At 39.6% G+C, this 12,038-nt stretch overlaps 2 protein-coding genes across 2 annotated transcripts in view; both read left to right on the top strand.

Annotated features, from left to right (window-relative positions):
- LOC111322244 (transmembrane prolyl 4-hydroxylase) overlaps positions 1-4,533 on the top strand; it is a 9,138-nt gene extending 4,605 nt beyond the window's left edge. The window contains exons 8-11 of the mRNA XM_088754948.1: positions 1-6; positions 1,146-1,267; positions 3,415-3,505; positions 4,103-4,533. The exon at positions 1-6 is cut by the window's left edge and continues 52 nt beyond it. Coding sequence (XP_088611074.1) covers positions 1-6; positions 1,146-1,267; positions 3,415-3,505; positions 4,103-4,378 — 495 coding nt within the window. The 3' untranslated portion in view covers positions 4,379-4,533. The remainder of the gene's footprint in view (positions 7-1,145; positions 1,268-3,414; positions 3,506-4,102) is intronic.
- Positions 4,534-9,815: 5,282 nt separating this feature from the next.
- On the top strand, positions 9,816-11,537 carry LOC111322220 (uncharacterized). Its single transcript, XM_022925293.2, has one exon. The coding sequence runs from the start codon at positions 9,816-9,818 to the stop codon at positions 11,277-11,279; it is 1,464 nt and encodes a 487-aa protein (XP_022781028.2). The 3' UTR covers positions 11,280-11,537.
- The last annotated feature ends 501 nt before the right edge of the window (positions 11,538-12,038 follow it).

Genomic DNA, 12,038 nt, shown 5'->3' with positions numbered 1-12,038 from the left:
ATGCAGGTATAAAAAAATTGATGTAAAAGTTATGAACGTAGGAGATGTTATCGTCACTTCATCAAACGAAGCTGAGTCAACAGTACACCTGTTCTCTAAAAATCTTTTTTTTACCCCTGATTTACCTGTTTCGATACGTTTGCTTAAAATTGTGTCCCAAAAATTACGCCATCCTCAGGAAAAAGGCGTGTTTGTATTAAAATTTTTCTTATTTACTTTATTAATAATCGGTTGTCAGTCCCTCCTTACCACCTCTCGATCTGACGAAAGGTTTACGCTCGCAACGTCAGCTTAAGAAACTCAATATGCCGTGACCAATTCATATTGTCAACTCAGTTGATAAAACCAATTATTGTACATTGTAGGCACCATCTGTCTTCTCATTGGCTAAACGCCTACAGTTAATTCTGGGAAACAGCGCAACCTACAGATTATTCCCTGATCTATACCTACAGATTAGTGAATAATCTGTAGGTTGAGCGCACAATGCATGATTTCCGGTGGAGCAATGTCAAGTTCACGGACAGCGAAGTAAGAATGGCTTCTTGATTCGCTTTATCGACTCAGCGAGAAATTGAGAAATTACTTGAGGATAAAGATTCGGAAAATACTAAAAGAATGTATAATAAAACAATTATTGGATTCGGTTTTTGTGATATCCGGAATAATCAAGGTCTCGGTTAGTGTTATTAGCCTCAGCCTTCGGCTTCGGCTGATAACACTTACCTCGACCTTGATTATTGCGGATATCACAAAAACCGAATCCAATAATTGTTTATTATTTCGTAAAACCTTCCCACCGATGCAGCGCCAGTTTCTTGAGAAACTTACCCTTTTTATTCACTGTACCTCTCACTATACACAGTTTTAAGTTGGGAGATATTTTCCAATAAGTGACGATTAAAAGAAAAAGGAAACAAAAAAGAAAAAGGAATGCATTGTTTTTGCTTCACTGTCCTGATCTATAAAACTTACGCGCCGTTTTCTTAATAAATCAAGTATAAAATCGTACTTGGTCAAGGTTGCTTACTGTACCTCCTTTTCATAGCTTGTAATGATGTAGCGATTGCTTTGCCGGGTTGATTATTTTACATGACTATCTTAACGACACAGAGTAGAAATGGGTCCTATCATGTGACTTGCAGGTTGTTCAGTATGATCCGTTTGGTCATTACCATGGTCACCTGGATTCCAACCCTTCTCAAGACTTTTCAATTCCCTGCTGTCATCAAAATCATTTTGGATATCACGATTGCCGAATATGCAGGTACTGATAAATATTTATCATCTATGCATGCGCGGCAGCGGCGGACCTAAGCAATAACAACCACAACAACAACAACTAAAAAACAAACCAAATTGCCATCAAGCAAGTAGTAGTAGTAGTAGTAGTAAAACTTTATTAAAAGTGTCAAGAGCCGTCTAGCTGGGGAAAAATCCCTTACTAATTTGGGGACACTAAAGAAGAAAAAAGACTAGGAGCTATTTACAGTAGTATATATATTAAAACTAAGAGAAAATCTATAGTTAACTAATTACGGGATTTGTAATAAAAATATATAAAATTCAAGAGGAGCAGAGACTACAGCGTGTGCAGCCATCGTCCAAGAGCTCACTTATACTGAGTTGGTGTATCTTGCCTTTGAACGACTTGAGGGTCTCGACCTCCCTTATACTCTTGAGTAATTTTGTCCATAGCCTGGACCCCAGAAATCTTAAAGAGTGTTTGCCTTAAGTGACAGTTTCATACCTGGGTATAGAAAAATCGGCTTGCCTCAGATTGTAATTACTGTTGTGTACTTTAAAGATGTTACTTATATATGCAGGACACAGTTTATGCTTTGCTTTATACATGAGGATGCACAGGTCCTGTAAGTGCCTGTTTAGTAGAGTGGGCAGTTCTGTCCTCTCTAATAACTGTTCGTAACTAGAATTATAGTTCTTGAAAACTGCTCTAAGTCCTCTTTCTTGTGGTCGTTCAAGCTTTCGAGTGTCGCTCGCTTTGAAAAACTGCCACACTAGGTGACAATATGTGAGGAATGGTAAAACTGCGCTTTTGAACAGTGTTAGCTTAGATTTCGTGGGAATTACATTACGTAATCTCATTAGAACGCCAATTCTCTGGCTAGCTTTTTTGCAGATAGAGATTATATGCCCAGAGAAATTTAGCTTGGAATTTAACTCTACTCCTAGAAGTTTAATATTATCTTTAGTTTCGATTTCAACATCATTCACACAGATGTTACTGTCATTTTGAGCGAAGCCCAAGTTCAAAACCAGATACTTCTTAAGGTTTCCCGCCAGTAAGTTCGAGTCGTACCACGTTGTTGCTAAGTTGGCACTATCCTTTAACTGGGATGTGACAGCTGCCTGATCTGCACCTGCGTGGTAAATCCAGTGGTCGTCTGCATACATAGACAAGTTCGGATACAATGAATATATAAAGTTCATAAGGATCGTGCATCATACGTATAGACAAGTTCTCTGTAAGGCAGTAGGATAGATCATTATGGAAAACATTCCATAACAGCGGGCCAAGCGAGGACCCCTGAGGACAGCCACGACTCACAAATCGGCTCGAACTAACATGACGGCCGATCTTTACTTGATATTTCCGTTCATTTAAATAGCTGTTTAAGAGTTGAATAGCGCTTTCCTGGAGACCGTACGCTTTAAACTTGCATAGAAGTAATAATGGGTGCAACGAGTCAAATGCCTTTGACATATCTGTTGAAAGTGGGCTCACTGCACAACCTGTCTTTGATCCATCGCAATGACGATTCAATCGAGTTTTGGTACTCTTTCATTCAATACCTAGCGAAAACCGTAAAAATTGTTCCCGAAAAAAGGACGGTAGACAGACAATTGAAGCATTTGGACCAGAAAAGGGCATAAACCCAAATCAGTTATGTGACTAGTCCTAACTAAGAGGCCCTCAAACTTACAATAGAGTTTTTGTCTTTTTCATGGTTTCCCATCCTGAATATAATGAAATCTTTCAAAATGTTGTACTGATCATCTCAAGTGGTTGAAGTGCAAACACTTAAGCAAGTTTGAGTTAAATCGAATTGCGCACTAAGAGGATCATCAATCCAACCGGAGCTGATACCAGTTTTAGTATAGCACTGAAGCGACTATGAGTTCTACTATTGCCTCTAAAGCAGACGATAGTCCATCGAAGGGTTGTCCCCAACATGTCCTGACAATTTTCTATGCACAGTTATTTTCCAGGATAGAGACAGTTACTTTGTAAGTATCTTAACTTACCTAAGAGCACAACACACCGCCTGACCAGGTCACCGCTGGTCAGGCACTGGGTCCGAACACGGTCCCCTCCTGAACAAGAGGCCTGCCCACTAACCAAGAAGCCATTATGCCCCTGGTCTTCAGTATTTCCTCTATTTCGTCACACAGATTCGTTACCATTCTCTATTACCTTAATGACGTAGAGGAAGGAGGAGAAACAGCTTTTCTGATAGCAGACAATTCCACAATAAAACCAGAGGTGGGGTGTCTTAAATTTCTGAACACCTTAATGAAGAGATAAGCTTGAAATTCGGATTTGATGGGGGGTCCGATCTTGCGCCTCCCAGTTTTCTGGTTAAGCGCTTCCACCAACTGAGGTTTGAAGCCACATCTTGGAGATGCGTCGAAATTTTTCATGCTCCTTTTTTGCAATTTCTTCAGTAGCACTTAACCCGTCAGAATTAATTTATCAATTTTCCTAGAGTTCTGTTCGTATCTCTTTTAAAGGGAACCTCCACTCTTTTAACAGATAATGCTCAAAATGTTCCAAATGTACTTCTTAATAGATCTGGCTTAAAAGAATTGCCTATTAAGCGATCTCATTTTTTTTTTATCCTTTTTTAAAGAAGGCACAGGCACTTCGAATTTCCCTCTCAAGATCCCATCCAAATTGTCCTTTCAGTCTGTGGTTTACGTCTCATAGCAATATTTCAGAAACATACATAATTGCTACGTCAAACAATATTTCCTAGTTGATGATATTTTGTATTCTCTTCGCCTATCCGCTTGACAATGTATCAATATATACATGGAAAGGAGAAATAACTAACTGGTCATTCTTTAATATAACACGCAGGACCTGGAGAGTGACAACACTACCACGGACGAATTTAACTTGAGCGTCAACTGCCACATGGCAAACCTTGTCATCCCTCCCAAGAAAGGTACCGCCATAATGTGGTACAACAATTTTATTGATCCGGAGAGCGGTATGTTAGGACCTGTGGATCGTTATTCACTGCATGGCGGCTGTGACGTCATTAAAGGAGAGAAATGGATTGCCAACAACTGGCTAACAGTGCCGAACAAGAACTCAAAACACATCAGGAGTATCTACGATGCAGAATTTTAGGATTAGACTGACCTGGTGTAAAATAGCTTAGTAGGATCTCTCCTTTGAAATATCGCTTTACCGGCAGAACAAATTCTAAGCGGTTCATAAATAAGCAACTTTTCATCCAATTGACAAATGCACCTTTCGATGAAAAAGCGAAGAATAGAAGCTTGACGAGGACAAATATCACGGAGTACTTTCTGGAGTAAAATGTCTTCTTTTTAATTCATTACAAAACTTCCTTTCATTCGAAAACGTCCTCATTGAACGGTTTATTTGCAACACGTTTCACTCGCTATTTAATAACTGGCATGTACTTTTTCCGATTTTTTTTTCGATGGTGGGGAGTGGAAGAGGATAAAACCGGTCAGGAAAAACTTTATGAAATAAATACAGCCTCCGTATTATCCACCGTGTATCTTATTCTGGATATCCCCCAGGTAACCCCCCCTCCCGCCCTCGTAGAGCTTTGTCATGTTTCTATTCTTTCATTTGATTGGTTGAGAGAGTGGCTTGAGCCCGGCTGGTCCAATCACAGACGAGCTTAATGAAGCAACCGCTGTGCAATCGTGGTTACTTTTCATAAAACGGGTTTCTCTATCGTCCTTTGCTTTTGGTATTTTGCAATTTTGGTGAACGTCTTTTATCCAGAAAGAGCTCTCTGCATTACATTTCAAAGGACCTTAAAATAATGTCGATAGTCTATTTAATGGTACAATTCTAAGTCATTTGAGGGTAGAATAGATGTAAACTGGTAAATCATGTCTGAAAAGCAAACCTGGGAATTACAAATTATGTTAAGTCAATAATCTCAGAACGAATATTTGTTACTTACTCGGAGCAGCGTGAAAAGGACTATTGTAGCATTTCTTTCTAGATAAAAAAACTGCTTAAATGCAACGAAAACACTGATGCGCCTCTTGGTCTGTGCTCTGTTTAGGTTCAAAGCTTTCTCTTTTTTTTTATTAATGTGCTGAAAGGAGCTTATTTGCGTAAATCCAGGTCCTTTAAAACTGAATATATAAAAACACTAAATATCAATGTTATACCTACGTATTTGTACGTTGTGAACTGGCCCAGCACGCTATGATAAATGCTTAATGATAAATCGAGGTTTCTAATCTGACTAGAGGACGCAATGAGTCTGCGCTCTACAGCGATTAAGAAGAAATTCCTTGCTCTCTTTTCGGGTCGCCCACTCAGAGTTCAGAATGATAAGTCTGGACCGGCATTAGCTGTTTAGATGAAGAATTTTAACGCTTAGCTCAAATATGTTTATCTCTCAGTCCGGAATTCAAACACGTGTGGTCCTGGTTGGGTGTAATTTGTCAAAAAGCGACTGATTACTGGACGTTAAGTGGAAAACTCCTATATTCTAGTAATACTTAAAATCGCGGAAAGCGCCCGTCAATGAAAGGACGACTACTTCATAATATTCTAAGACGCTTTGTTGTGACCTGCGCAAAATTACTTCCTAAGGAAATGAAAAAATATACATCATTTCAGTGGAACAGAAACAAGAATATCAAACAGCGAAGAAAAACAAAAAAACAAAAACAAAAAAAACAGATGTACTGAGAGGGAGGAGGTTAAAGGCGTTGACAAGAATTAGAACAATCCAGCATTCAGCGCAAGTTATGTTCACAAAAGATAAACTTAAACAGGCATTTAGATTTATTGCAACTGTGTCCAAATAAGGAAAAAAGAAGCTACTGCTGAAGAGATAGCTCCCACGTGCAAAGTAACTCAGTTGCCGATTTCCTCTGTTTAATCGGATCCTGTGTTGTTTTAAACCTCACGAGAAGTTACTTCGGGGGGGGGGGGGGGAGAGAGAGGAGTGCCTGCTCATTTCCCGAACAGTCACAGGAAATTTCAGAACCGAAGTTTAAAGATATTTATGAGGGCTTCATTATCGTTACATAATTGTTTGTGCGCCACAGTACACTTTAGTAGCTCCCAGTGAACACAAAAACCATTCAACGTCATTACTGAAATAAATTAGGTTACTAGCTAAGCGCGAGCCGAAACATTTCATTAACAGTCTTCGCTGGTTTTCGCGTGACACTCGATGAAAGGTAAGTGAACACTGCCAAAAAGTTCGACATGACATAGTTTAATAATTTGTAAGTCTTTCTAAGACGCCTTAAATAACTAAGATAAGAGGATTTAAGACTAAACCGAGTATTTAGCACTAGGATTCCGTCCAGGTAGGTCACCTTCATACAAGAAAAACAATGATTGATTGTCAAAGTACCCGGCAAAGTTTGTTCGAAATTTGTACGGCTTTTTCTTTTACAGACAATTGTTGCATAATATTGATGGCTATTTCACATTCTTTATCTAACTTAACTGAATTCAAAAGGAGTGAATTTTTTTCTAAAAAAAACAAAGATATGTGATCTCAAAGTCCCGAGAATCGCGTTATCTTGATGTCCATCTTCGGGCCTGTTTCCTCGTCCAAAAAAAGAACATACTAGAAAGCGAACTTTCTCTAAAATAAATAACCTCTACACACTTCAAGTCATCAACCTGGGAAATTCAGACAGCTTGAAGCAATTTATCAGCAGCCAGAATGGCTGCTAACATAATTTCTTCCAAGAGACAGAAGCAATCGAGCGGAGCATTCCGAATGTCTCTAAGTCCACTTGTGTCTTACGCAACATTCTGGCAATACGAGTTTATATGAATGAAATCTAAATGTTTTTCTTGAATACATCTTCCTGATTTCCACGCAGTTTCTCATCTGCGGTTGTTAAAGCTTAAGGACCTTCAATTCCACAGCCTTATCTCCTTTGCTTTACAAACACGGTTTCCTTTCCGTAAATTTAAACAAAAAAAAATTCCGCACGTGAGTCATTCGCGAGCACGAGCCTAACAGGTCAAACAAATTCATCTACATAAAGAGGCCAAATTAACAACGCCCGTTTATGTCTTACGTAACACAAATGCAAGGGGACAAAGCCTTTTTCAGTCCTTCGTATTTATCTCTTAGGGTTCCTTGCCGAAGCTTCTTCGAGTTGAGTGTGGTATGTTTTGGTTCCTCAGGTGTATCCCTTTGGCAAACATGATTGACTCCTTAATACAAAATAAACTCGGCTTAGAAATTTCTTGATTGATTTCAGTCAAAGAGAAATTAAAACTTTCAGTAGCTTCGTCATAATATTGCGGATGATTAAATTGAGTACTTTTTTTGTGGCGGGCGAACTACTTTCACTGGAACCAAACCGCAAAATATGGATTCATTAAACTAGAAGTTCAACCCTTGAACTCGTTAGATTTGATGGGCCACTCTCTATTCTAGTTGCAATATTTCTATCTTGTGAATACGAGTGTTTATTTCTCATTACGCAGTTCCTAAATGCGTAAAATTGTTGAGAGAAGTTCCTTATTGATAACTTTAGATTGTCAAGGGGAATGTCCAAGTCTCACAACTTTAATATCACTTCTTTTACTGTGAAAATTATATCCTCCTCGTTAAGGTAAAGTAAACAAACAGCTCAATATCACACTGAAAATCTTCACAGGAGAAATCAGAGAGAAAACTTCGATATCTCGTCTTATTTGTACGTCATAAGAATTGCATTTCTAGGGCCAGAATATAGCAAAATCACCTAACAGATAAGAACAGGCCGAACGTAACGAGAAACGGCGAAGATAACCTTCGATTTAGAATGGCCGATCTTTTCCCAGCCACACAACCCATGACCGAGCAATTTTCATCGACTATCCGTTTATATTTTTGCACCATGAATCATCATATAGAACCCCATATTTCGACGGTTGCATAACACAATCTTCGCACGTGCACGATCGTGAGTTAAGCCCAAGCTAGACAAACGATGCTTTCATTCGAAAAGTCAGAGAGTTCAAAGTAATTATCTTTCTCTAAAAGCATGATTTTCTCCGATGGAATGTGTCTCGTGACACTGGCACAATGGGCTCTCAGACACAATGAAGATGGTTCTCAATAAGGATTATGTCCTGGGGTGTTTAGAACCCATATCCGGTGCCAACAGAAGGCTTTTGTTCGCCACTGTCTTCCAATATTGAAGAATAAATGCAGCATTTACAACTCGAATTCACTGACCCGTGAACCAGGCATACCATATTCTCTTGTTTATGTAAACAGATAAACAGATGGCCTTTCCAGAAAGTTGTTTATGAAACGGTATGCGATTTTCTCGACCTAGACAAAAGTCGATGTGTCTCAGGACTTTAATGCTACTGCAAAGGAATAATCCTTATCCAATTTCTCTCTTCGACACTGAACTTTCACTCTCTACGAAATCGACGGGTTCTAACTTCTCCCACAAACTAACCGCTTGTGGGAAAAGAGATTATTAGGGGTCGCTCGCAGACACGTGTGTGAGGAAGGCGAACGAATGATCAGAACTAAATATAGCTCGAAAAATTATTTCTGTCTTTGTCATTTCTGATTTTTTAACTCACGTCCGACGCATCTGATCGCTAAGTTTTCATGGTTATAACCGCAAAGCTCAAACTTTGATATTGCGCCGAAAACTTTACTTTAAAATCATGTCACGAACAATCCTTCAAAACATACAAGTCGATGACTTGACATGTCATCTTTTCAGCAGGGAATAGCATAAGTTAAAACTGAAACGAAAAGGTATTTTAACGTCGTTGTTTAATCGCTCGGCTATGTCTCGTCCCACCATAGTTCTCACAACACACATAATCCTACATCAATTTTCGAGGCATCCAAGCGTCAAATCAGGGTTGAAATTTCTATCAACAATTTGGACAATAACTCTTACGCCATCTGCCAAACTGGAATTTTGTTGTTCTTCTTCTTTTATAGAGAAAATGCCATAAAGACTTAAAAGCTTTTTATTTACCGTTTACTCAGTCTCGATAGTTATCACAATCGATTTTCAAAGATTAGGAGCATTAATTGAAAACCTTGATGAATGTCTTAACAAGAACAAAGAAAAAGTGTGATAGCTTGGCAAACAGAGTGAAACAAATGAAATCGTGCCAAGCCTTTTTTTAGCGATGAATAGAGAGCGAGAAGGCAGGAAAAACACGACTTTCTTCACCGCGAACCGCACGTGCACCGCACTCCACTGGCGCAAAAAGTCAACGAGTATGAACCCACCAAAACAACGAATACCACAAAACGAGATTTAATTATCTCAACAGGAGACAGCGCAATAAGGTTGAATAATACCACTGTCAATTGGCTGTCATTGCAAGCAATCACTTGGAACAATACCAGTAGACGTGTTGGTATAACTGTTTCTCTACTCAGCTTGTATACGCGTCTCCCGGTGCATTGTTGTTACGCGCAAGGCGCTAATTTCCTCTGTTTTCACAAGCTGGACTGTTGTCATAACCGACAGGTCTTGACGCGACACAGTCGTGTGTTTCCTACACCTTTGTAACAAACAGATTTCACACCGCAGTTTTGTATTACTCCGGAGAGGGATCCACCATGTTGAAGTTTGCCGTCAAGAGGAAACCAGTCGAGCTATTTCACGAAGCAGTTGGTGTCAAGGACATTTTCAGAGTGCAGTTTCTCCTTGAACAGAATGAATCACAATTTCACGTCGATGATATCGACGAAGATGGCATTACCGCTCTACAAAGGTGTTCATTTACGGGAAACTTGAAACTTGTGCAACTGCTTGTAAGTCATGGCGCTGATCTTAACATACAAGATAAAGAAGGCTGGAGTATTCTGCATGCTGCTTCAGTAGCTCGAAATCATTCCATTATTCGCTATCTCATTACCATGGGCGCTCCGGTGGCGTTAGAGAACGACCAAGGGGAATTAGCGATCGATCTGGCGCAAGATCTGCAATCGGTTCTAATACTCGCCGAAGCTATGCGAAGGAAAGGGAAAACTAGAGAAGTCGAGCTGTTCTTGAAAAGGAGGCCCGATATAAGAGAGCTCGTAGAGGAAAAGGTGCAGCAAAGTGAGTCATCTGGTTTGATACAAGAGCCGCGCCGGAGAGCGACGAGCGAAATAATTTTTCCTGAAAATATTTCATCCGTTGAATCGCAAAAAAGGCGCAGTTCCTTAGAGCCAAGAGTTCCGACCGCAAATGTCAAAATGAGAGATAAAGATCAGGAAAGGTTAATGGGTGTTTCAAGCTTCAGTGGGCCCAGTGGGGTTGTATTGCCCACTCAAGACCAAGACACACACACCAAAAACCGACTGGGTTGGGAAGTCGGTTGTAAGGACACGGTTTGCCTTAAATGCGGAAAGCGTCGACGGGAAGTCTTTAAACGGCAATCCACATCATCTTTGTGTTCTAACTCGTCTGACTCATCGAGTTCATCCGATTCCGCATACAGTTCCACATCGACAAATTCTGCCTCTAATGTATTCCCTTTCGAAAGGGGAGTAATATCTTTACCCAGGCAAAACAATGATACAAGAGCGGAGAACTTATCTCAAGATCGTGAACGTGCATCGTCTGTAAACGTTTGCTCAAATCCCGGAAATTATTCCAACCGAGAGTTTCGAACTGATAGACAATTTCAATCGCGCCGTAATTCATCACCAGCCACTTACACGCATACTGATCGATATAACACATTTTACGGAGAATCGAAAGGTTTTACGATCGCGAATGCAATCAGACACCAAGTTACAAACGTGAACGAGTTGAACAGTTTTGGCGTTTCACTCCTTCACGAAGCCGCAGCGAAAGGCGATACCGAAGGAGTAAAATTACTTCTGGAACATGGCGCCGAAGTAAACAGGCATTCTTTGAACGGAAGCAGTCCTCTTCACGAGGCAGTTCGAGAAGGAAACGCTGTGACGGCCTCTATATTGATCGAACACGGTGCGGATCTATTTTCTGAGACGGACAACGGCTTGTTGCCAGTAGATATGGCTACAGACATCGAAATTAAACGCTTCATTGAAAATGCGATGGCTTTGAAATAATCGAATTGAACTGCAGTTCACAATTGTACAGTTTATCTGGAATTTCCAGATCAATTATACATCGAGATATAAAGGAAACTATATATTTCTAAATAACTATGTACATTAATATCTCAATTGTACCTCGGCAAGATTAGACGACAGAAGTAAAATTACGAAAGATAAAAAAAAAAAAATGACAAAGACTTCTTCATTGCGACAAAATTTGTACAATCCACTATAACTTCGCATTAAAATTGCAATTATAATTTTGTTTCAGGAATCTCCCATAATGTTTACTTTAGTCGGCGGGAAAAGGTGATAGACCGACAATTAAATACGAAAACGAGAAGTTTTTAATTTCGCAAGCAAAATTTGTTTTTTGTTAAGTTGGCGGCAAACATTTTGCCGCAACTTTCCCGCAGCGCAAAAACTTAAAAAAAATATATTTACAGAAATGCTGCATTACTCATACTCAGTTGGAAAGCAACGCATAGAAACGCATGTTCGCACCATAAATAGACAACGATGCAAATGGTTAGCGAGTGACATCAAAATTTCCTTATTCATTCACCTTTAGACAAACTCGTCTTTCACTGGTTTTTGTTCGGGGACTTAGCACAGCAACAAATGGCTTTATTACTAGCTTAAGCTACCAGAGGACAAATATTCCGATCGGAAAGATTATTTTTCTGTAAAGAAAGCCTAAATAAACATACATATAGAGTTTCATGTCGGTACATTTACGGCTTCTTTTCAGGTCTGTTGAAAGCTGTTGTC

This window comes from Stylophora pistillata, chromosome 3, assembly GCF_964205215.1.
Source record: "Stylophora pistillata chromosome 3, jaStyPist1.2, whole genome shotgun sequence".
Taxonomy (NCBI): Eukaryota; Metazoa; Cnidaria; class Anthozoa; order Scleractinia; family Pocilloporidae; genus Stylophora; species Stylophora pistillata.
This window is presented reverse-complemented; position numbering and strand designations above follow the sequence as displayed.